We start from the raw sequence: 26,137 nt of genomic DNA, 5'->3' as shown, positions 1-26,137 counted from the left end.
CACTCGAGCACACACACACACACACACACACACACACACACACACACGCACACACGGACAACCACGCAATACCCACAACTACCCGCACACACACAGACACAAACACACAAAAACAGATGCAGTTCTTTGCGTCCCTAGCTGACTCTGCTCCTTCCCACCTGTCCTCTCTCCCCCTCCCTCTCTCTCTCTCTCTGTCTATCTCACTCTCAATCTCACTCTCTCTCAATCTCACTCTCTCTCAATCTCACTCTCTCTCAAACTCTCTCTCAAACTCTCTCTCTCTCTCTCTCTCTCTCTCTCTCTCTCTCTCTCTCTCTCTCTCTCTCTCTCTCTCTCTCTCTCTCTCTCTCTCTCTCTCTCTCTCTCTCTCTCTCTCTCTCTCTCACTCTGTCTGTCTCTCTCTCTCTCTCTCTCTCTCTCTCTCTCTCTCTCTCTCTCTCTCTCTCTCTCTCTCTCTCTCTCTCTCTCTCAATCTCACTCTCGTTCTCTCTACGTCTCATATTATCTCACTCTCCCTATATCTCATTGTCTCTTTCCCTCTTTCTACCCTTTTTTTCTACCTCTGTTCTCTCTCTCTCTCTCTCTCTCTCTCTCTCTCTCTCTCTCTCTCTCTCTCTCTCTGAATGCTCTCTGGTCCTCCCTTGCCTCCTGCCACAGTTGAACAGATTGTGTCTGTATTCCAAGCCGCTTCCAAACAAAAGGCATGGGACCATTTCTCCAAAGCGCAGCGCAAGAACCTGGACGTGTGGCGCAAGCAAGCCGAGGTTGGTATTCTATACTTTTCTTTATTTACCTATTTATGATTACTTATTTACCGACCTTTATTCACGGTCCACTAGACCGTACACACTGTGTGTGGTGTTTACCCCTGAACACATTATCTACTACCCTCTCTTGTGATGTCCCCCTGTGACAAAGTTTCCTGCGCTGCACGGCACTCTTGATACGTTGACTAAGACCTTAAGCACCACGAAACTCAGAGTGCACAGGGTGATGGAGCGATGGCTAGGACTGAGCTTTGCAGGCGTGAACTTGGTTAGAAACAGTAAGTGCTACGATGAACCTCGGATGAAGCACCCCCCCCCCCCCTCCTCCACGCCAAGGGTGGGGCCGCCGAGACCCCCAGCCAATAAGTGTAAGATCCAGTGTGCCCCCGATACAGGCCTTCCCCCTTCTCTCTTTACTCTGTTCCCCTCACCCTCACACCCCAGCACCCTGTGAAGAGGGACACGCCTCTAGGTGAGTGTACGACCGCTAAGTCTTCAGCAACAGGTAATCCTGCAACCTGCTTCTCCTCCTTCCTGCTCTCCTAGTCCTACGTTTCCTTCTCTCTTCTCCCCTCTGCAGCTATTTCTCGAACAAATCAATCCATCCATCCGTCTCTCCATCTAGCTCTCGTGCTCTCTCTTATCCTCTGTCGCTCTTTCTCTTCTAGGGAACCTATTACTTTTAACCCGATATATTTAACTGCGAAAGGCGTCGTCTGAATTTGATTAAGGTTCATTAATGGATGTAATTTAATGAATTGATATTCACAAGATGAGAACTGTCATTCATTTGTTTTGTTTCATTTTTGTTTAAGAGATTGAGATATTGTCTCAGTCAAATTGTGTGTTGATTAGCATGATGATGTGTAATTTGGGGTATGTTGGTGATGGGCATTGTCCTCAATCAAAAGGTCTGTTCAGATCTAATCGGTAAGTTCCTGCTTTCTTTGGCATCTGTGGTGGGGAGAATATTACATTTTAGTTTAATCAACAGTCTGGGCTCTTGCACATGAAATACAGCACAACTATGATTGCCAATGTAGCACCAACACCAAAACACACACAACCTCGCACACACACAAATACTAATGAATGAAGCAGCAACACCGAAACAAACACACACATGCACCTACGCACACATGCACACACAAAGACACGCCCACTCAGAAGAAGCAAAACATAACCCTAATGAAAGGTATGTGGCCCAGGGGCATATGGTATGGCTTCTGCCTTACCTCTGTCATTTTTGAGTAGCTGAAACATGAGGACGTGAGTAATGAACATAATGTACTGGAAAAAATAAAATTGCTGTTGCCTTCTCATGATGAACATAGATGTTATTCGGTTCCAAGTAACAGCCATAATAAGCCAGCGGTTGCCCGCGCAGGTAACTCTGTCCGTCATGAACAATAATTATATGTGTGATAGGAAGGTGAAAGTCTACCTTGTCATCACGCATGTAATTTGCCAATGTGCATTTTAGTTAATGCACATCACGAGGGAACATTATGTTGAAATGCATTTGCATGTTTTCCAATCTTTGCGTGTTGGTACGAATAAGATACAATCTGATACAATTCTGGGTTACGGCCACAACGTATTCAGCTTACTGCAAACCGGCATTGCAAACCTCTACCTGCTAGTTTGTGACGACTAAACAAATACATTGTAGATAGCAGCACAATCGGTCAACACTATTGAACATAGAGAATGAGCACCAAAACCAAATCGCCATTGCTCATGGGCACAGGGAAGAATCAGGGTTGCCAGGGAGCTCTCCCGTTATGTCCAAATGGGCAATGACGGCAGCCTTGTCGACACAAAACGGCATGACGACACACATACGTATGCAGCGTAAATACGCCTTCACCTTCTAGAAAAACAACCCAAACCGCAGAAGAATCCCGCGCCCCCACTGCGAGCCAAGGACATTCCTTCTCCCCCGCCTTGTAAAAGTTATACTGCTAATTTAATTTCCGTCAGAGTTAAAAGTCGCAGCTCCCTTTTCCCCGACACAGTGTTGTGGCCTCAAAAGAGCCCAGGTGATAAAGTGTGACTGTCAAGCTGCAGTTTATCATGGCGCTGAAAGAGGCCCGTTCTGCTCACTCATATTTTATATGCAGCGTGATTATCTGGCCCGGAGCTGGAGACCAGAGGAGGAGGGAGGCTAGCCCAGCAGCCAGCTCAACAGCAGAATCACACAACTGCTGCCTCCTCCTAGTGTGTGTGTGTGTGTGTGTGTGTGTGCGTGAGTGCGTGCGTGTGTGTGTTGCGTGAGTGCACTCAAACCAAGGGTGTGTGCTCAAAAGCTAGTGTGTTTCTGTATGTGCGTGTGTATAAAAGCCTGTGTGTGTATGTCCTAGAAGGCAGTGTGTGTATACCTTTCTGACCTCTGCCAGTTGCTCTGGGTGATACTGTCAGTGGACAGATGGTTGGGTGGTTGTTTACTCTTGGCCAGGTTTTAGGCTTTTTTCTTTTTGTGCTCCATTAGCTATTCAGTTTCCATCAGCGCTGATATTTCTCTTCTTTTATTGGGACACCCCCCCAAAACCACCCCCCATATCCCGCTCCTGATTAGTTTCAACACGTGTACACTAATGCTTTTCTCTATGGGTAGATTTAGCTGTCTTGCAGATGTGTGCGTGGGAGTCTCTCTCTTGCTCTCTCTCTTGCTCTCTCGCTCTCTCGCTCTCTGTGTGTGTGTGTGTGTGTGTGTGTGTGAGCCATCTATTAGAGTGGTGTAGCACTGCAGTCTTGCTATCTGGCCCTGCAGCAGCACACAGGGTCTCCCCTATATGTATAGGGCTTGTACGTCACAATGGATCTCAGGATCCTTTTGTGGTTGGCGATACTTTGCCATTTTGTGATGCCTAGAGCGAGTGAGGTAATAATGTCAAATCCTATACAAACGTTGAGATACCTCCTTAACGTAGGCTGAACCATCTCTCGCATTAGAAACATTGTGGCTGTTTCAAACACAATAATATCTCCCTATCATGAAAAACGAATTCACGATGAATTACTACATAATGACAACACTATTACTAGCCGTAGCGTCCCTATGCTCCTCTGCTTCCAAAATGGAGGAGTCCATTGCTCTTTGAGGACACGATGTGCAAGCCCCATAGAGGAAGCGAGGCAAAGTATTGAGTTTAGAATGCATTGCATGATTACCCTCTGCCCACGGGCAATCGAATTCATGGAGGGACACGCACACATTGGCCGGGGTATGTGTACCCCTGGGCACTTTATCTCCTGATTCACCCAGACACGGCGGCAAGGTTTATTTTAGGTGATATGTCTGGAGATCCGTTGCCAAATCCGAGGTTTTAGGTGTGTGCGGTCGGGGAGGGGGGGGCTGTAACACACAGATGGTTTCGGGGACCACTGCCATGGGGGGAATATCGCCTTGCGACTGATCTTTCGGGGCTGGTTTCTGGGCTGTAATCAGGCCGGCTGCCCCCATGGGTCGGTCCAGCCCGTCTGGCTGCAGCGGCTGTTAGTGTGGCGCTGTGCACCGGAGACACCACAGGGAGCCCTGACCGCGCACACCTCACGGAAGATCAAGAAAGACGTAGATAACGCTGCGCCGGGGAGACGTGTGCCTTACACACGCACACCTCTCGCAGCCCCCCTGTGGGCTCGGTGCGCCCGGGTTCCTTTTGCAGATGCACGATTCTGCGCTGCTTTGGAGTACAAAGCGTTGAGCTGAGGCTCAGCGCGTGGTTCTCAGTGGCCTTTGGCCATGCCTCAGGGAGGAGAATCTGTGGAGGAGTCCACAGCCCTGGGTTTCACCGTTCCTCCGTTGCCGCTCTGCCCTCTTCTGTTTTTAGAAGCAAAAGCGTTGCATTAAAAAGCTGCGTTACCTGCGGATACAAATACGCGAAACAGGTTTCGTAATGATGATGAGTTCCAAACGTAAGCTACCGAGATGCCAAGGGAAAGAAACTATTGCAACGTGATTTTAATTGTTTATTTCTCCTTTTACAAGTGCATGTGTTTCCCGCACACGACGACGAAATCGCCCCGGGGGCACCTCACTACGATCGTCATGGCAACGCCTGTGTCGTTGTGCTCGTGTCTTCCAGGAGATCAGGAACATGCACAACGAGCAGCTGATGGGCATCCGGCGGGAGGAGGAGATGGAGATGTCGGACGACGACATGGAGAGCTCCCACCTCGCCGACGGCAAGGACCTGGAGGACCCAGGTACGACCCCTTCATCGCGGCCCCCCTTCTCAGCCCATTAACGCGCAGAGAGCACGTACCGTTCAGCCAGCCAGGCTCTCTGTCTGGCCGCGTTAAGACTCGTTGAGGATGCATCAAGACGCTCTGCACCGCCTCGCGGCCCGTCGAGCTAATGGCCGGACATTACCGCGGAAAGCACACGACACGCGCACACAAGTCGCCGCTCCTATGGTTCGCCACCGGCTGCCGCGCTTCCACACACACGCGTGCTCGGCGAGCGCAGTCGTGCGAGCAGACGCACGACTCCTGTCGCAAACACTTGGGGGTCGGATTGCTGACGAGCCGTGCAAGCTGTGGTCGTGTCCGGCGAAGGAGCAGCACTTAACGGCGGAGTCAACATCGACAGTGGCCCCCCTCCTCTGGGGTTCAGAGTGGGGGACACAGAGCCCCCCCAACACCCATGCAGGTGGCCATCCCTCGGTTATTACCTATACTCTGCTTTGTAATCTCATACTTTACTTTCTGCCTTTTAATCAGCCCGATCCCAGCCGTTCGCTAATTGCCAGTTCCTCTAATCAGCATGCAAATGTATTTAAATGCAGTCTTCGACATCTCGATTCCCCCTTCTCGAGTGCCTTGACTGTTGGATAACGGTAATTACCATCGCTGTCAGAAACCTGTCATGTTGTCACACTGTCCCACAATTGGCTGAGGGTGACGTGTGTAATTATGATACTTGTTGGTATTTTGCTTCAACCGGCAGCTTCTCACACCCGCTCTTTAACCTCTATGCATGACCAGCCACAGTCAGCCCTGCTGCAAAACATTAGAAAACAGCATCTGTGCTTTAAGTCAAGCGATTTATGGATGAAGAACTGTCAATCCGAGGGGTGTGTGGGGCTGGGTCGGTGAGGGGTGGAGGCACACACAGCTTAAGGTCAATGACTGTGTGCGTGTTTCACAACACGGGTGGATAATGGAAGCCAAGGCGGAGGGAATCCTGCAAAGCGGGTTACTTGCCCGTGTGACTCTGATGAGGCGTTCAGATCAATGCCTCTGACCCGAAACATGCACGCACACACACACTGTGTTGGTTAGTCAACAGTGGGGTTTTACTTTCTTTACACAATGTGCATCTCTTTGACAGCTCAGAAAAAAAAAGACATACAAATAAATATATAAAAAGATATATACTAAATATATATAAAACAAAGCCCTCAGGAAGACACAGACACAGCCAGGCCTCATCTCCCAGCCCGTCAGCCCATCGCTCCTGCCCAAAGTGCCTCCTCTCAGGCCCACAGAAGGAGACCGGCCAGATGATACAGGACATCTGTGGAGCTCAGTGGGGACCCGGTGTTAATAATACCCACTGTCTGCTCGCCCCCCTTTAAGGGGTCAGAGCAGTGCTACGGAACAGCCCCCACAGGCTGTTTATTCAGTCCAGAACCATCTCTGCCCGACTCCACTGCCGTACTTTAGGGGTGAGGCTGTCTGGTCGGGTGTGGGGGTACAGGGAGGGATGAAGACAAGTTTTGCGACCCTCAAAACACAAACATCGTCTTTTAGGGACAAACCAACAATCGTTGAGACGCAGACTTCACAGTGCACTTGTGAAAAGCCCACAACAGCAACTCCAATAAAATCCCATATTGAAAACAGAAATATTATTATTACGGTTCTAGAAAAAATAACACAGCATGATTAAACCGCTATTTGCTCTGATATAATTCAAATTCCTACGGCCCAGCCGGAGAAGCCAAAGCCCAGCGTGGTGTTTACCTTTTGATCATGATCGACAGAAGGGCGCTCAGTTAATAAAACCCAGACGACGCCACAGGAGTCGGGGCCCTCGCTGGGGGGGGCCAGCCCTTAAAGGTCCACCACCAATAACCAAACGCGGCGCGGCCAAGACCCAGAGTGATTCGCGGCTGCCGGTTGCGTCCGCGTACGAGCGCGCTGAACCAGGGGGCGTCTGACAGGCTACGCGTGTGCCCCCCAGGTGTGTCCCAGGTGGAGACGCTGAAGGAGGAGAACGACTCCCTGCGCTGCCAGCTGGACGCCTACAGGAACGAGGTGGAGCTGCTCAAACAGGAGCAGGGCAAGAACCAGCCAATCAGGAGCGAGGAGGACACCACGCACTCCCAGCAGCTCAGCTTCCTGCAGCAGGCGCTACAGGGCATGCAGAAGGTGGGGGATGAGCACGCACGCACAGGCACGCACGCACAGACACAGACACAGACACACACACACGCAAACGCACCAGCAGTATTAATGAATCAAAACACGCTCCTCGCTTTTACTGTTTATCATTTATTCATGTCCTTTTCGCATGCAGGCACACACACACGCACAAACATAGACACAAACAGTATTAATGAATCAAAACATACTCCTCACTTTTAGTATTAATCTTTTATTTCTTTGCCTCTCAACTGCAGGCACGTATACACAGAAACACACACACACACACACACACACCTACACATACCTACACACACCTACACACACACACACACACACACGCAGACGCAGCCAGTTCCAGACACGGTGTACTTTAATTTAGAAATTCATGTCACTGAGGTCAACCAGCAGTCTTCCATTCGGGATGAAAAGCTGCTGTGTCATTGTATTGAGCAGCCCTTTACAGACAACCTCACAGTGCTACGCGAGCAAAAGAGGGGGAATGGCACAGCTGCCGTGAGCAGCGACTAGTGCCTTCTAATGGCCAGTTAAAACCCACACACATGAAGACCGTGAGAGAGACAGAGATGCATGTTCCTGCTCCTACATAGCAGGCAGTAAATGGCCGATTCGATCAGCCATGCAATCCGTCGGGCAAAGGCCAAAAAACAAATAACACGGAAAGGTATAGCATGCAAAAGAAAGACACCGTTGGCTGAATCGTTACCGAATCGCCGGGCGTCCAGGGCACTGTTCCTGCTGGACCTCGGCGGTGTGTGAGACGCAAACTGTTGTCACACAACAGAGCGGCCACACAGCAGATAATGGATCTCAGGGGAAATCTTTATGTCCGAGCTCTCTTCACCAAGACTCCCTCGGAGTAACCCCCAGATAAAATCTAGTTTACGGTTACACATAAAAAAACATGAATCATTTTACAGTTGTGTTTCGACTAAAGATCACGATTCAGACCAAACCAAACCCCCATCCCGACACGTTGTTTGTTGGATACCGTTCCATACGGTACCGATTAGCTTTTTTTTTCCCTCTGTATATTTTTCGTCTCCCTCCACCGAGTTCGGTGTCAGGGACGGCTAATAGGAATTATGATCGATTCATGTTTAGAAGAAGAGAATCCATTACCCCCCCGCTGTGCATTTCTGCTCAGCGAAAGTAATTACCTCTCCCCAGCTCTCAACCTGGGGTATTGTTTATGGATGGTTAAACCAAATGGAAAATGCCAAGATTGAATAACTCTAAATGCTGGGACCTCATGTTGTGTCATGTGGCTACGGTGGAATATTATCCAAACAGCGTTGGCCTCCTTTTCCCTTTATTTTTTTCTAATTATAGTATAGTTGACTATGCTAAGAGGCATAAAGGAGTTCTGTAATTGGTTGCTTTTGGCACATGAAGTACACGTCGTAATCCCTGGCGCCCCGCATGTCTTGCTGCGTTTCTAGCTTTAAGGCAAGAATTTTCCGTCTCACCGTGGATGTGTCTCACCAGGAGGGCTTACTAGCTCAACGGCATTCTCCTCACGTTTATTGTTGACTCTGTCAAAGCTGAGCTCAAGCTCTATTTCTTTAACATTTCTCCTCCTATACATGATTTTTAAACGCGCTACCCTTGACGCCAACTTTACATCGCCGCGGTATGGGTGAAAACCGACACTATTATCACAGTGTCGGCTTCTGGTGGGAGGTGGAGCGGCTGCCAAACCAAAGGCTAGCAGCAGAGTAACATGCGGCGTGTGTGTGTGTGTGTGTGTGAGCAGGCTGTGTCGTGAAACTCACCACCTTACTGGAACTCAGTGGTGCACGGCGCAAACTCACCCCCCCCCGGTGGATGTTTTCCTTCTTTTCTCTCAGCAATTGTTGAAGATGAGGGATGAGTTGAAGCAGCGGGAGGCGGAGCTGGAGAAGAGCACCGATGACAATCAGCAGATGAAGAACCAGGTTCTCACCCTGCAGGAGGGCATCCAGAACCTCCACGCCCCCCCCAGCCCTGTGGTGAGCACACACACACACACAGACAGTCACACACACACACACTCAGACACAAGCATGCACGCATGCACACACTAACGCGCACACACGCACACACACACAAAAATACACACACAGAGACGCACCCACGCATGTACGCACACAGACACGCACACACACACCCCCACACACACAAAAGTACACAGACACAAATGATCACACACAAACGTTTACACACACACATGCACACACTGGGATAATTAGTGCAGCTCTTCAAGTGGAGTTAACAGGGAGACACTTTTTTGGGAAAGCATAGTGAATGTCATTGGCCAGCCCACGTAGGGATTCAGGGAATGTGGGACCGCATAGTCAAAGGCGTATGGGATGAGTCATCGTTACAAAGTCACCACAGACACATGACACAATGCCTTTCGGACGACGGCAAACCACCACTTGCAAATGATCAAGGTGGCCGTCAAAATACCTGTCCCCATTTTTGAAAGGCAGTTTATTTACTCTTGTACCGGAATCTCTTTGTGGTATTTTGGAGGTTGGTGTTTTATGGCACTCGTATCCAAATATCTGATTTGAACAGGGATGGAAGCTTCTGCAGTGCTAACAATCACAGGTTCCCACCTTTTCTCAGCGCGACAGCAGCCTTGCCATTAAAAACAATGATGGCAGGAGGTATCGTCACAAACGCCTCGTTTGTGGAGTCAACCACGACGGCAATATTAGCTGCCAAGGGCTTTCATCTACTCAGTCTAAATACACGGTAGGCACCCTTTCAAAGTGTCCCCGGTCCTTCTCCATAAAAAGTATGATATCAAAGCTTTTTGGGATTTAAGTGGCTCTACAAAATTATATTTGCGCATAATTCCGCCTGTATCACTGCATGGCAAAGGGGGAGCAAAAGACGCATTTAAAACCATTAGTCATTAATGTGATTCAGTGTCATTCTGCTTTAGTCAGCGCGGCTTGCACTCTAGCCTAGGGTGTACACATATATTAGAATTACTCAATGTGACAGAAATTGTGTTGGCTGCACAAGGGGTAGGATATGGATATAAACGCCGCCACAGCCTGCGAAGAAAGGAAATTGAAATTCGGATGTTCCTCATGTTTCTGCGCTGATGGCTTGTCTCGCCGTTTTTTTTTGTTTGTGAGCAAGCAGTGTACTTCCCCAAACGAATTACGTTTTTATCGAACAAGTTTTAATAACCTCTGTTCCCCCACAAACACCGCCCGTCCCTCCATATTCAACGCAGGAAATTGTGGGCCTCCTTAGACGTTCTGCCGGCTGAAGTTGTAATGAACTGACTGCAGGGCATCCGAATGGCTCCTGCCATTTAAGGATCTAAAACTCTCTGGGTGAAATCATTATATTATGTGATTTGTTTTAAAATAAAGACTGGTCGGGATTTATTTTTCCTTTTATCTAACATTCGGTTCCAAAGCCCCTTTCAAACATAGCTCCTGGTAAATTCCTATAATGACCTTTCTGCCATCGCTAGGGATTTTCACTATCCACCCATGCAGCCATGTTCCGGAGTCCGTCTCGCACCCGTTCACACATGGCAGAGCAATGGGGACGGTCTAGCAGATGGCGGAAATATGGTCCAAACACATATGGACCCCAGCCGCCATCAAACCCGTGGACTGGAGGAGCTCCTTTAGTTCATATCCTGTCTGGTTTCAAGCTGTTCTTCAAAAGAAGGAGCATGTTTGCAAACAAAATGAGGTTGTGTTGATATTGTTATCGGATCACCCGAAAAGTAGATTCAATTACATCTAGACAGGGTTTTACGATTGACGGTCCAGAATTCCCGGTGTATCCATCCCTGTTCCTTTTCCCACATGACCCACAGCTTGGAGTTACGGATGGGTGCAGGGTTAGAGTGCATGTGTGTGAGGGGCCTCAGCTCAGACATTCTAGGGTTTCTTTCAAAAAAATCTGACTGGAGCATCTAAACAGCTCCATGTTGAAGCTACTTATTCTCAACAGAAGTCAGGTTGGTTGCTCAGTCTGAGCTCCATGCTGTTCTCAGGACCGCAGAGTCACTCACTATCTTCCGAAAAAGTCTCAAGACTCACCTGTTCAGGGTCCACCTCGACTCTGCATAGCCACCCTCCCCCTTCTGGCCACCATTGTACATTGTATTGTATTGTGTTGTATTGTATTATAGTACTTAACTGTGTTGCAACTGCAGTAGCTGCTATCATTGCTGTAACACAGGGAATTGGTTAGCCTAGCGATTGTTGTACTTGCACTTGGTTCTATGAACATCCTTAATGTACCGATATATTGTTGCACTTCTTATGACAAATGTACTTATTGTAAGTCGCTTTGGATAAAAGCGTCTGCTAAATGCCCTAAATGTAAATGTAAACTCGACCCCCCCCCCCCCCCCCCTCCCACACACGACCCCCTGTATGACGCAGTCTCCTCTGCTGAAGGAGCAAATGCTTTGTCTATTGCATTAACTTTAGTATCACGACCCTTCCTTAATGTTGTGTTGCCGCGAGCTTGAAGCCAGCCCTGCTCCACTATAACATCATACGCTACGTAACGGGAGCTTGGAACCCGCTGCATATCCGTTTCCAAGGCTACCTCATCACCGCATCCCATCGAACGACTCCATCAGTTTCCCCCGACATAATTCGACCCTGCGGTCTGCGTCACCGTGGTGACATCCGTCTTCGGGGCCCGCCGGAACGCCACGGAATATCACTCGTGAATACCGAGGCGTTGTGATCTATGAATTAGGCAAAGCGTTCCCGGTTTTCACGGGGTCATGTTTCTCGATTACACATGTCACCGGTTTTCCACACACTGCGTCTGTCCCTCTCGTTTTCCCCGGGAATCCTCTGTTCATGTCGGCTAATGTCCCCCTTTTCAGGTCTGTGTGAAGGGGGATGGGGGGGGGGGCCGGGGGCAGCTGAATTGATTGCCTCAGTTTCAATCAGCTCTTTAATTACCTAAAGATAATACTTGAGTCTCTCTGAAGCTGTGGCGGAGTCACACGAGGCGAGGCCGTGTCTGGGCAGAACCCCAGCAGATGAGTCGGCTCGCTGGGCGAGGACGCCACATGTCTATAAAGAACACTCTTCAGTTCTGTTGTCAAACAGAAAGACAACGCTGTCAATACCGCCTCTAAACGAGACGACGTTGATTCGATTGTTGTGAGCTGCTGGATTGTGTCGTCGTCCCCCCCTCCCCCCATGCTCGTACACCTCCGGCCCCTCCTTTCCTGTCAGAGGGATATATGGGACATATGCTAATTCAATCTGCCGGTTTGAAGACGCACATGAATCAAGGGAGGCAGTCTAATTAAAGGGAGGCAGAGGAATCGATATGTTTGGGAAGGGGAGGGGGGTGTGGTTGGTGGTTTCTGTTTTGTATGGATCGGGCAGGCGCAGCGGTGGCGTTATTCCGTGTAAGACAGATCTGTACAAGCTGTAAGTTCAGCCCTACCGGAGCCATCACTGTCCCATTACTGACCGTTATCATATCAGCGCTTTACTGCACTGAACAGACTCCCAGCCCAACCTCTGCAGGATGAAACGACCTCCATTGCTTTGTAGCAGCAGAAGAAAGGAGCGTAATGATGACTGCATCCATATGGAGGCCGGGCGCTGGTGTTGACTGTGTTTAGGAAACGCACTGTTGATTAGTCCTGAGGGAGAGCAGTGCCTCGCGCATGAACGCACACACGCAGGACACGTGTGTGTGTGCGTGCGTGCGTGTGGGCGTTCATGCGTGCATGCACTTTGTGTGAGACGTGCTCCTCATTGACGTGTTCCCTCGCCCGCCCCGCTCTCTCTAATGCTCTGCAGCTGGAGACGTCGAAGGGGGATGAGGCCGCCACCGCCGCCACCGCCGGCGAGGAGAGCGCTCTTCTGGCCAGCGTAAGTAGGAGAGGAGGGCGGGACCCCTCGGAGCGCCTCTCTGGGGCTCTCTCTCTCTCTCTCTCTCTCTCTCTCTCTCTCTCTCTCTCTGTTACTCGATCGTTCACTCACTCACTAATTCACTCACTCAATCTCACACTCACACACAGCATCCCCTCGCCATTCTGTTCCTCAAGACTCAACTTATCATCACGTCGTTTTTTTCAAGTGTCTCTATTTCTCTCTCTCTCTCTCTCTCTCTCTCTCTCTCTCTCTCTCTCTCTCTCTCTCTCTCTCTCTCTCTCTCTCTCTCTCTCTCTCTCTCTCTCTCTCTCTCTCTCTCTCTCTCTCTCTCTCTCTCTCTCTCTCTCTCTCTCTCTCTCTTCTTTGTGACATCCCCATCGTAATGAGCCGATCCCAGCCCAAAGGTTCTTGGTTCCGACGCACAGTTACCTAAAGCCGCCCATGAGCAAAGTTCTACTAAGTGACTGTAATATGAATGTACAGGTGTGGACTCAATCTTCATTGAATAATACATAAAGATACGGACAGAAGTGGGTCAGGGTATTCAGAGATGGATTCGACACTCCACAAACTATACAACACACACACACTTGACCGATGCATAGCTTAGGGGTATTCCACACGTCTTTCTGGGAACACGTTTCCTTGGTCTTCAGAAGACGAGTCCACTTGGCAGGCGGCCAGGAGCCGAGATAACAAATTCACTCAAATGTAGGACAACAAACACAAACTAGCCTTGTTCTCTGCTGTCAGAGCCCATCACAGTAAATAGTCTAGACATTACCCCCCCCCCAAACACACAACCCCCAACAAGTCTCTCTCCCTCTATCCCCCTCTCTCTCTCACTCTCCCTGTCGCTCACTCCCTCTCTATGCACCCCCTCCCTGTGACTTCATTCTGTCATGTGGCTGCGTCGCTTGTGTCTCTCATTGTGAGCGTTGTCCCTTCTCTAACATTACGGTCCACGTGTTTATTCCTTCTCTCCGTTGGCCTTGGATCATTTGTATGCGAGTGTCCTCTGTGTCCGACCCATTAACGCCATGCCACACTGAGGCAGCCATGCCGACAGCTCGGGAAAATGACTTGGAAATGTGTTGATTTGTAGTACACACCTGTGCGCAGGACGTGCGGGTGGTTGTAAGTGCACGCGGCTGAAAGGAGGATATGAATGCGGCTTTTTTAGTTTGGTGTTGGCAGGCACTCCAGCCAATACACCTGCTCATTAAGGGCTAGCTGCTAATGCTAACCTAGGGCTGCTTGAGGTTTTCTGACCATTGTGTGTGTGTGCGTGTTTGCGTGCGTGCATGTTGGTGTGTGTAGGAGGCGACGGCGTCATCGGTGGTGTCGTGCAGTCAGGAGAAGGAAGGGGTGCCGGAGAAGAACCTGCCACACAGCCCCGTCCAATCAGAGAGAGAGGCGCTGCTAGTCGGTACGTTGACAAAAACATAGCCATGGCGACCGCGCCACCATCACAGCGCATGTAACACACCGTGGGATTGAAATAAAATAAAATAAAATAAATAATAATAATATAATAAAATGCAAAATAAAGTGTGAGCCCTGTCACAGAATCTTTTTGAAGACCGAAGTAGACTCAATTTACATGACCTCATGTTCCATTGAAGGCATATCATAAAGTAGATAAATGTACTGGAGCAGTTACAGTACAACTGCTACAGCCCATTCATAAAGCAGAGTCCATTTTGAAGACCGGTAGTTCCGCGTCCGTCATCGTCGGAGGAATCGATCGATCCAAACGGCCCCTATTCTCTGCGGCTCTGAAGTGGGCGCCTGGGACTGATGTTTCTGTTTGTCACCGCGGAGCCCCAAACAACCCCCCCCCCCCCGACGCACCGCCCAGCGCGCAGGTGTCGTCGCGGGCCTGCCGCCTGCCATAATCGGCCCGATAATCGACTATCCAAATCCTGATTAGCCCCCCCTCCCCCCCAACCTGAGTGAGGCAGCGAAGGCAGGTACTCACCGGAGGAGGAAGAGGAGGAGGAGGAGGAGGAGGAGGGAGACTCTCTGCTGGAGGAGGATGCCTCGCCGAGGGAGCAGATGTTTTTAGACAGGCTGGGGGGAGCTCGGGGAGTAGGGGGGGCTTCTGATTAGACCAAACAGCCTCCTAGCTTTTATTAAACACTATAATTCACAGCCCGGTTGCGCAGGAGCCACTTAAAAGGAACTCAAACACCCGTTTCCCTGTCGGTGAGTGAAGGCATCCTGGTACCCCCACTTTATACCCTATGATTTACACCGAATTGACTCTGCTTTATGAATGGGCTGTAGCGCAACAGTTACAGTCGATTTAATCTACTTTATGATATACTGTCAATGGAACATGAGGGAATGTAAATGGAGTCTACTTTGTTGTAATATATATGGATCATGACCTGCACTTTATGCTATAGTATCTATTGGTCCTGAATAACATCACGTTGAGTCTAGTTATCGGTATGTCCCACTCTGTGCATGTATTCAAGTTATCGTCTCACTCTATATGTATAGTTGTATCAAACGTAACGTCTCATTCTGGTAATTGTTATTCAAGTGAATTTCTCACTCTGGTTTTATTTAAGATAACGACTCACTCTGTTGATTAGTATTCAAGATAACCTCTCACTCTGTTAATTAGTATTCCAATGAACCTCTCACTCTGTTGATTAGCATTCAAGTGAACGTCTCACTCCCCCCCCCCCCCCGCCCTGTGCTCTCCTCCAGGTATCATCTCCACGTTCCTCCACGTCCATCCGTTCGGGGCCAGCATCGAGTACATCTGCTCCTACCTCCAGCGGCTGGACACCAAGGTAAGCCCCCCCCCCCCCCCAGGCCGGAGGCAGACAGAGGGGCGCCCGGCAGCAGACTCCTCCGCCCTGGTCAATAGCAGTTCTCACGTCCTAGCCTTTCTGAGCGCCTGTGCCTCTCCTGGTTCGGCGAGGGAAGAGCACGCGCAAACACCTTCCAGTAAAAGTGCCCAGAGTGTTTGGGAGACTTAGTGGGACCGAACCGGGAGCTTTAGGTCACGGTGTACTTTTCAGAAAACCGCTGCCGTCACAAGTCTCGTTCACCCAGTCAACCAATCACAGAACATGTCAGCTGTCAAACGAGCATTTTGCTTTTCGGACAAAAAAAGCAGGCTGTCGCAACAAACGTTTCAACAGTCAGTCCGCTTTCACAAATCCCAAACCGTAACCGTTATCCGTTATCGCTACCGTGTTGAGCTGCCAACGAAGGAGCCAGCATGGCCAGTTGTCATGGGAACAGTAAACAAAGCACAGATGTGCAGCTGCTGTTTCATTTTTTTTAATCAATGCCCCAGCCATCCATCCAAGTGCCTCCCAGTGCCTCCCAGTGCCGTGCCAGCACAGAGAACGCCAGAAATACACAAAGCTCTGTGGACACAGGCCCAAACTCATGTGTTGCGTGGAGAGTCGTCACTTCAGTAACCTGGATCCGGGTAATGCCAATGTGTCCAAGGTGCCCTCTTTATTTCCCCCCCGTTTGTTCAAACATTGATTCATCTGCCTAGGCATATCCATCGCCATGGAACGAGCAGGTACCCATCAAACGGGTTTTTTGGTCCATCAAATCCAGCTTGTCTCATTTCTTCCCAAATAGATTGGGTAATTGGAAATGGCCAAAGTTAAATTGCATCAAATTGGACTGCTGTCTGTGTGTACAAACCAGGGGATTACTTTAGAAGGAGCGCGCGTGTGTGGGTGGGTGAGCGCGTGCGAGCGAGCCCACGTGACACACTCCTGTCGCACCGCTGGCTGTCACTCGGAGGGGCCGCAGAGCTTCATAAGACTCGTCTGGGAGGGGGAGTTTAGCCCCCAGGAATAGAGCCGCAGCCTCACCCAGTGTCTGTCCATTGCTGCAGCTAGACCCCTGCCGCCACCCCCCGCCGTCTCTCTCTCTCCTGCTCTGCATCAACCAAGCACAGCGTCTGGATGGCGTTGGAAAACCGAGCACTCTCTCTCACACGCACACATAGACACGTACGACGCACCCTCACAAGCTGTCTGGCCGAAACCCTGCCAAACCAAATTAACGACCAAGGCTTCATGTGCTCACGGACAGACATCCTGTAGGGCTGACGCAGGGGCCTTTTGTAAGCCAAGGTGGCCCCGCTGTGCGGTGGGAGACCTCGGGCTCAGACGAAAGCCCCTTGAAGCCCTTCGTACATTTATTCTCCGTTTCCAGAGAAACTAAAGCGCTTCACACAGGTAACAGTGCAGAGTGGAGCAACTAATGATAACCTGATTTATCTTCGACTTAACACGGAGGGATATTACATTGTCGGAAATGGAAGTGCAACACGATGTTCGCACACGATGCATGTCAATAAATGGGATTTTATTGTTATCCGGCGAATGTACTAAACTAAAGCCAAACAACAACACCACATAGAGTAGTTCAGAACTTAATGTAGCCCGAAGCATAGTTTCAAGGACTTATGGCCGGCCTGTCTGTAACCGAGACTAACCTGAGTTGGATCGTTTAATGTGGCACTTAAATAATCATTCTGCCGACCCACTCAGACGCCAGGAAGAGCCCGCTCTTGAGGAGCCATTTTAAATCCATCATCGCCCTTCAACGCCAAACCGATGGTGATCGATATCTCCATCGGGGAAACCGTATTACCGAGTCTGCTGCATGTGATAAGATGCAGAGGAAACTCTCCCCCCCCCCCTGCCTCCCCCACCCCCACCCCCACGCACAAGCCGACACACCACAGGCTTTGAGTCTCAACCCCGACCGCCCCCGCATCACGCAGGCAACAATACACGTCTTGTAGTCGATCTAGGTTAGATCCAGATCCCGTGATCCTAAGCTCCCTTCCCCCTATCCCTCTCTTGTCTTTCTACCCTGCTTCCTCCGCTCTCCCTTCCCCTCCTCACCGCACTCACCAGCCGTGTGCCAAGAACAGCAGCTAGGGCGGCCACCCTGCCCCCGTGCTCTACCATTGATCGGAGGCTCACGCGGCGGGCTCCGTCACGCTCGGCGAGTGAGGGGGGGGGGGGCGCAGTCGGCCTTGGGTTTGTTTAGCAGAGCTCCCGTCCAGCAGAGTTCAGGGACTCGCTCCCTCCTGCTGCTCCTTAACACACTGCCCACCGCGGAGCTCTTAGGGGGCATGCCTGCAGCCACTTCATCTGAGAAACGAGAAACAAGCAGCGGTCAGGAAAATCGCTCATCTCTCTTCCCGTGTGTCTCTCTCTCTCTGTCTGTCTGTCTCCGTCTGTTGCAGCTCACCCAAAAGGCTGCTTGACTCATTTTCACAGCTTCACATCTCGCGCATAGGAAAGAACAGAACATCTCACACCAGCCTTTTGGGTTTCGTTGTGTATGCAAGTGTGTGTCAGCACTTGAATGCGTTTTTCGCATGCGTCAATCTTCCCCACCCACCTACTCCACAAAACACACATCAAACCGCCCAGAGAGGGCTGGCGACATCACTCGATGGCCGGCCCGACAAACGCTGCAACAACAACAACACGACTCCAATCCTCTCTGCTTATCTGAGCGCCCCACACACACAGCCCCATGTCTGCCCTGACAACAGCCCTCATATCTCCACCACAGACCTTAATGCTCCCAGACAGCATCAGAAGAGTCCTACTCTAGAACGCTTGCCATTGGGTGAAACTGCCGTGACTCCTCCCTCCTCCTCCTCGCCACCTCAGCATCACACTGATGGCTTGAGGTCGTCTTGGAAGTGTGAGCCATCTCAGGAAACCTTTATGCTGGTGCTTTACTTCAAGCCCCCGGGTTGCAGTGCCAGTGCTGCTGAACATGCAGTTCGAACGTGCCAATGATCTGGGAAATTGCGATGTCTGTGTTATCGTTCTGTTAATCATAAAGTGTGTGTGTGTGTGTGTGTCCTCACACAGATCAACACCGGTGAGGTGGAGTCCCTGTTGTCGCGGCTCCCCTGCACCTTCAGACAGGAGCTGTCGGGCGTCGGAGCCAGCCTGGAGAAGCGCTGGAGCTTCTGCGGCTTCGAGGGCATCAGAAGCACGTCGTAGGCCCCCGGGGCCCTCAGGACATTGGCTCAGCGAACACAGGGAGGGGCCCACGGAGAGAGAGCCCCGTCGACGTTAGCAGACACACAGTTTTTGGAGCTTTTTCTGCAGGGGCGGACATTGCTGCGGACGCATCGAACAGCCAGTGCTTCATACCAAATCTCCACCAGATACGAGGGACTTTGCGTCGAGCACAGAAAATGGTAGAAGGATGTACGACGATCGCTCTGTGTGTATGTGTGTGGCCCCGAGGGATGAACGCAAAGTGTTTGCGTTCGGGAAAGACATTGTTTTATTTGAGGATTGGTCGTTCCTGAATCCGAAGTTTGAGGAGCAGATTAGTAGTCATCGCCGCGGAGCAATAAGGGCGACCAAAACATGTATCACATCACTTTAGTGAGAGAGAGTCCATGAAAATACAAAATATCTTTAGATATATCGGCTATGTACATGTCACAGAGGAGCGCGAAATGCGTTTATTATTTAAGTACAGCCCTCATGGGTGGGGTTGCGATTCTCGAGCGTCACTGATTGGCTCGGTTGTGCTGTCAGTCCGGGTCAGGACTACAGGGCCACCCAGGGAGTAAATCAGGGTCTGCACTGACCCGCCCACCCCACACCCCTGACCCCACCGACGGTTCCAGTGTCACACTCTTCTCTTTTGCGGTTCCTGGTTTGTAAAAATAAATCAAAATGAATATATTTCTTCATTTTCTGTAAAGGCTGTTAACAGTTGCATAGAACCATTTGTTGTTATACACTGTAAATGCTTGGATATTTTTGATTATAAAAAAAGTTTTAAAAAGAATAACCTCTTGTGTGTAGATATAAGCGAGGGGGGGAGGGGTGGGGGAAGACAACAAGAACGAAACCAAGTGCAGACTTCAAAAACAGCCCTTCACCAAGAGATCAAACCCTGCGGAGGAAATACAGCCCACTGTCTCCCGCTGAGTAAACCCTCTTCAGCGGGCCAGCCCCCATCAATCCTGACTGTCACAAGCACACAAGGGCCGCTCTCCACTCCTCTCTCTGCAGTCCGCCTGTGCCTGAAGGCCACCTCCTCCGGGGCAGGCTGTTGTTGCTCTAGTGGCACCCCCCCCCAAGGCGTTAGAACCTTACACAAGTCTGAATCTGTCCCTCTAAAGCAATTACCTGCCCCAGCTCACACATGTACAGCCCAGCCACGCTTCACCTGGAAGCACACCTACGGGAACACCTTAATGAGTTGATTAAAGAGAGACACAGACAGACGGACGGACGGACGGACGAGTGGTCTCCGCTTTTAAAAGAAGAAGATATCTCTGAGGAGCAGCACTAAAGGAGTCTTCACAAGCATGCCCCGGTATATCTTATGTTCCTTGGCGGGAACATATCTTATGTTATCAGCCTACTCGCTCCACCCGAGTTGCTCAGGGAGCCAAAGGTCTATTACACGTGCTTTCCTCTCATCTGCATCCCCTTGTCTCCGCAGACGATGCTTTTAAACATTAACGTTCGACCCCGTCAGCACACTTGTGCTTAAATGAGTTAATAGCTAATGAGCATGTTGTGGCCCTGCCGAACGCTCGACTTCTGTGTTTTATGCATTTGTCCGACGTTTTATCCATCTGTTATTAACGGAAGTGGTCTGAAAGGACACCGGACTCACGTGGGTGTAAAACAAACGCCTGTAGTAGTGTAGTGTAGCATTTAACTTTTAAAACGTCCTCCTCTGCACATAGAGACAATCCTCAAAGCAACACGGTGAATTAGTCGGTTCACTCGCTGCCCACACCCAGGTTATCTGTGGACAAAGGAGCTCTGATGATACCTTTGCAAATGAATAAGCCTGCACACACCTCTCCACACACCCCCGGCCACATTTCATCTCTTTCCCACCGACAAAAACTAATTAGGCTATGGTAAAGGAAACATTTTCTTTTTTTTTAAATATTGTCATTCCCTTGAGGTTTTTAGAGGGAGCCATTTATAATTCAACTGTTGTGCAGCTGTTCGTTTAGGCTGGCACGCATGTGTCGCTCGTCTTGTTTTATGAGCACAGATCTCTCGTCTCACCGAGCGGGGAGAAGCACTAATTAAGTCCACCAGCATGCCTCGTGTAAGGCCCCCTCGGTCTCCTCTCGCCGCCCTTGTCTTTGTGTTCCTCTCATCGTTAATGTGATGCAAGGTATATTACGGTAAAACGCGTTCAAGGGCGCGACACATCCTGCTACCGGCAGCGCACGAAAACACGCAATGAAAATCAGTTCCACTTTATGAAATAAAGGAGGAGAGGAGAGGCGTCTAAAGATATCCTTAAGCACCTGGACTTGTTTATCAGACACACCCGACCTGAATAATGTAGTGTCCCGGTGTTCCGCAAGAAAATGACAGGAAATAAGTTTTCCGAGAAGCACGATTATGCAGGTCACGTTGTAGGAAGCCGTAATTGGACATGCGGAGATAAGCAGGTACTTACGGCTGCGTCATTATGCCTGATATTCCTAATTACCGCCGGTCCCTCTCATGTTGCAGACGGAGAGCGATTTGATTCGCGTTATAATGATTGCGGATGCCCTTGAGTGAGCAGGTGAAGGCATTTACCTTGTTTGTGCATAGGAAGGGGCCCACAGTCTAACGATGGAGCATCCGCATTAACCATGTTTGGCCTATTTGGAAATGGGAACGAAGGAAGACAATAACTTTCAGATGAAGGCAAACTGGGTCTAATAAGCAGGCCCGTTATGTGTTCAGTTTTCATCGTTTAAAGAAGTCAAAAGGTTTAATTTTAAGCAGTCTTCATTTTTCCCACGTTTCAGTTGCAAATCCAAGGGCATGGGGTTGCGAGTCAACAGCTCCCTCTATTGGCCAGTCTCAGAATAATGACAATCCCCGCGATTCCTTAGTAATTCTGCCAGGGCCATTATCCTGTGACAGCTGGATTGGGATAATGACATTGATTGATCGGCTCACTCAGAATCGCTCTCAATAAAACGCGGCGCTGGGTTCATTAATTTATATATGCATGGAACTAAAGGGCCTTAAAATCACTTCATTTCCCAAGGTGCCTTCCCTGCAGCGACTTAAGCACAGCAGCACCAGTAGCGATCAAGCCTGGAGGCTCTTGGAATGCTCTCTTAGAGAGTGAGGTCTATGTCAGAGGTAGAACTAAAGAGATTTCTACTCCCCTGAGGATTATTCATCCAGAGGGTGGCGAATCTCGCTTTCTAACATGTTTTGCTTTGCTTCCAGCCCCAAATATGCTCTTACAATCCCAGCCTCTCGCTTTAACCCAGAATGAGTGACAGGTCTAAACATTGCTGTGGCGGACTGTTATTTCATTTAGATTAAATTCTTTATTTTCAATTGCGCAGGAGGAACTCGCATGCAGATTGCCGGTTCTGTATCTGCAGCTCTGCTTGGAAAGAGTGTGTTGAGCTGTCCTTGAGCAGGACACTTAGCCCAGCACCGGGAATGGTGCAGGGGTACAGATTGAAGTCGACACTCCAATCCTTGTGTTTACTGTGTGTGTTGAGGCATTGGCCATAAAGCGCATTTAGTCGCCTTTAGTGGGAGAGAAGGAGAGAATGCAGTTGATTCTCTCCTTCTCTCTCTCCCTACTTCTCTCTATCTGTGTCTAACCCCCCCCCACACGCACACACACACACACACACACACACACACACACACACACACACACACACACACACACACACACACACACACACACACACACACACACCCAACACCACCACCAAGCCAACCCAAATACAAGGGGAATAGTTGGTGCAGGAGGGGAATGATGATGTTCTCTATACATTACCTGCTGATATTCGATCCAAAAGCCATATACTTGTTCTGCAGCTTGTCTGGGAGGAATCTGCTTGGCAATGGATTCCAATGCAATTAAGGTCTGTGCTCCTGGCATATGTGCACCATTAGTTTGGGAAATCAATGGCCTGATAAGATGCTAGGGTTATGTGTTTATAAAGGAGCCAGGACGGCACAGCCTACAGCCAGGGACAGAACTGCCTCTCTCTCATGAAGTATGCCTGCTTCCGATACTGATGTATGCATGGACTGACCTTTAGCTAAAGAATAAAAGCCTTTTGCAAACACAGCAATTATCTCTTAAGATGCTGAAGCTCTGGGTGGGAAAGTTAAGTTTTGTCCATTAAAAATGCATTGGGTTGCTGTACTGTTACCGGGGAAACACGTCTGCTGTAGTTTGCATGTCATAGTTGAGGATGGCAGCAGCTTAATGTGATGCATGCATGCGCTTTGTGAATTAATTCATAATAGTTTAAAACCTAATCCCGTATAATTAGCTTCCAATTTGTTCTTCTGCTTCTGCTTACAAGAACCATTTCATGCAAAACTATGAAGACAGATTTGTTTAAATAACGTAGGGCTATATAAAATATTGTGCATTATAAATTGGAATTATTTGCTTCGTTTTGTTGGATTCTGACAGTAATATATGTTGTGTTGTCGTTTGTAGCAGAAGACCACAGGGGTGCACGCTTGAAGAATACTTGAGTAAACTTGCGAATAACTGGTGTTCTGAAATGATACTTTTAAACCTCCTAATCAAACCCCAGGTGACTATTTCCCTGGCGCCTCACAAACTGATGCTGCTGTTTTCTCAATACTAAACGCTGCTCTGTTCTAGACAATAATCCCAGCCTCCATCTATCTTCTCCCCGCTATCCTATTGGGAGAAACCCGGCCGCACCATTATACAAGGAAGGACTCAGATTCACTGGGTGAACTCGGAAGCCACGCTAGAGTTGAATCTGTCATTAAATCTGCAACGCCACCAGGCTCATCCTAATGCCTTCTGACTCCTTGCTGCACACTTTCATCAGTCTCCCAGGGACGGGCTCCAGCAAAATCAACAGTGACAACCACTGAGCTCTTCTTAACGCATGGGCGATCTCTTATTAAAGCCGATTGGTAGTCAACCTCTAAGCCCCGGTCCCCACAGAAGAAGGGGAAGGGGGGGCTTCCACAGTCCGTGGTCGACGGCGAGGCGGGATGGTGGAGTCACTGAGGCGAGGTGTGCTAGTCGTTTGGGCCGTGTTGAGACGCAGTCAGGGGCCGCACTGCCGTATCGGCCTCTCTCTCCGAACTTCATCAGGGAACTAAACCGGTGAAGTGTGGTGGGGCTTGAGCACACCCCACCGGCGCACTCAGGGACCCATGTGACTACAACATAAAATGTTTGCCTCTTCCCTGTTGAGTCCTCTTCCTTGGAGTCGGAAATCAGGCTATTGCTTTAAAACGCAACAAGAACTTTGCAGCACCCCTGCAGGTCTTCTGTTCATGGTCGTGTCACGTGCCACAATGTCCACATTTTCCCTGTAGGTAAACGAGTTGACAATGTTTCTATAAAGTTTTTCTTCTGTTAGTAGGAGGGGACCTCGATTCCTTTGAAAGGGCCGCGACCTTAGACTGAAGGGGTTGCATATATTCATTGGAAAAGCTATGGAACAAGAAAGATTTATATTGCAGCAAATGCTCCCAACAACCTTTGCTTACAATGTTTTAATCTGAATAACGTAATCAAACTTAAAAAAGAAGGGACACTTGGGATTGCTTGAATCGCAATCAATCCAGTGCGCCCCGAACTGCAGAAGTAGTTAAAGAACGAGTATCGATGGAAAATACCTCATTCCTTCATCACTCCAAGTGATAATAAAGAAATCATTTCTTCCCTGCAAACAACCCAGCCGACATTTAAATCAATGACCTCCCTAATAGTGCTGCTAGGATGAACTCCAGTTTAATAATGTCTGGGGTAAATACCTGAAAATACAACATGACAAAAATAATCCATTGTTCTGACATCAAACAACTATAGCCTCAACCTCCCATAAGTATCCCGAGATACGGATAGGAATAGGGATAAGAATAGGGAGAGGATTAAGGAGAGGGATAGGGATACGGCTACGGCTAGGGATAGGAATAGGGATACGGATAGGAATAGGGAGGGGGACAGGGACAGGGATCTCCGGTTCTACCTCCTCATTTGCCAGCATACAGCAGGTTTCCCTGCAGTAAGGTGAGCCCGGCCTGTCGTCCGGTGGTGGTTTATTAATCGCCTTTCCACCGTGTGTCAGAGATTTGCCATTAAGTCAGCGGATGGATACGGTGTTTCTGAAGAAAGGCACACTGCAAACAGCCATGTTCCAGAGAGCCAGCCCATGGTCCTGGCGCTATTCCATAGCCGGGTTTGATATACTGCAGAGTGAGACAGGCCTATATCTGACCTTTTTGTCCACGTGGAACAATCCCGTTTATTTCCGGTGTGGCCTTGAAAACCCGCCTTTGTTAGGATTTTAATTGCCTGTCTTCTCCATTAGCGTGGCGGGGCTTGAGACCCAAGTGGGTTCGAGATGATGCATGCTTGTGGTGAAATGCATTTACCCAAACAATGCGTTTACATCAAAAGCCCTGTCATCAGACATCTTTCCCGGGCTAAAATGGGAGACATCACATCAGTCACTCCTCCGATGTATCTAATTACGAACAGAGAAACCCAAGCCGCAAGAAGTGGATCAGCCCACATAGGTTGACAAACTGCAGACACGGTTCAGTCTGTAGCTGACGGGGAGTGAAGCTTTAGAAAAGACGTCCCACAGAACTGTTTACATCCACGTACCAAAAATGATTTTTGATTTTGAATGACCAGTGTTTTTTGTAGATTTATATCAGGACTAATCTATATGTAAAGTGTAATGTAGCAAGCCATGCACCATATGTTGTCAGCGTCTTAATGAAGTAAACTATAGGCTATACCAATTAATTATAAAAAAATATATTTAAGCAATAGATCACGCCAGGCTGTGGTATGTGCTCATTATACCACTGTTAAGGGGCGTTGTCCGGCCCCGACGCGCAGCGGAGGGCCGGCGACCCCCTTAACAGTGGTATAATAATAATAATAATAATAATAATAATAAATTTTATTTATAATGCACTTTAATAATTAATTAATTAATTTAATAATGTGCACATGCCACTGACTGAAGTGATCCATTGCTTTTATACAATGGTTACTGTTATGGCGAAACGAAAGTCATAGACACACTAC

General features: G+C 49.2%; 1 protein-coding gene across 2 annotated transcripts in view; it reads left to right on the top strand.

The window, feature by feature from the left end:
• enox2 (ecto-NOX disulfide-thiol exchanger 2) overlaps positions 1 to 19,835 on the top strand; it is a 43,247-nt gene extending 23,412 nt beyond the window's left edge. Inside the window, exons 6-13 of one of the 2 annotated variants that reach the window (XM_056600463.1) lie at positions 658 to 764; positions 4,856 to 4,976; positions 6,958 to 7,145; positions 9,011 to 9,151; positions 12,965 to 13,036; positions 14,360 to 14,468; positions 15,761 to 15,846; positions 18,931 to 19,835. In XM_056600463.1, coding sequence (XP_056456438.1) covers positions 658 to 764; positions 4,856 to 4,976; positions 6,958 to 7,145; positions 9,011 to 9,151; positions 12,965 to 13,036; positions 14,360 to 14,468; positions 15,761 to 15,846; positions 18,931 to 19,065 — 959 coding nt within the window. In that variant the 3' untranslated portion in view covers positions 19,066 to 19,835. The remainder of the gene's footprint in view (positions 1 to 657; positions 765 to 4,855; positions 4,977 to 6,957; positions 7,146 to 9,010; positions 9,152 to 12,964; positions 13,037 to 14,359; positions 14,469 to 15,760; positions 15,847 to 18,930) is intronic. The other variant, XM_056600461.1, reaches the window with a different exon arrangement.
• The last annotated feature ends 6,302 nt before the right edge of the window (positions 19,836 to 26,137 follow it).

Source organism: Gadus chalcogrammus, chromosome 10 (genome assembly GCF_026213295.1).
Source record: "Gadus chalcogrammus isolate NIFS_2021 chromosome 10, NIFS_Gcha_1.0, whole genome shotgun sequence".
NCBI classification, from domain to species: Eukaryota; Metazoa; Chordata; class Actinopteri; order Gadiformes; family Gadidae; genus Gadus; species Gadus chalcogrammus.
This window is presented reverse-complemented; position numbering and strand designations above follow the sequence as displayed.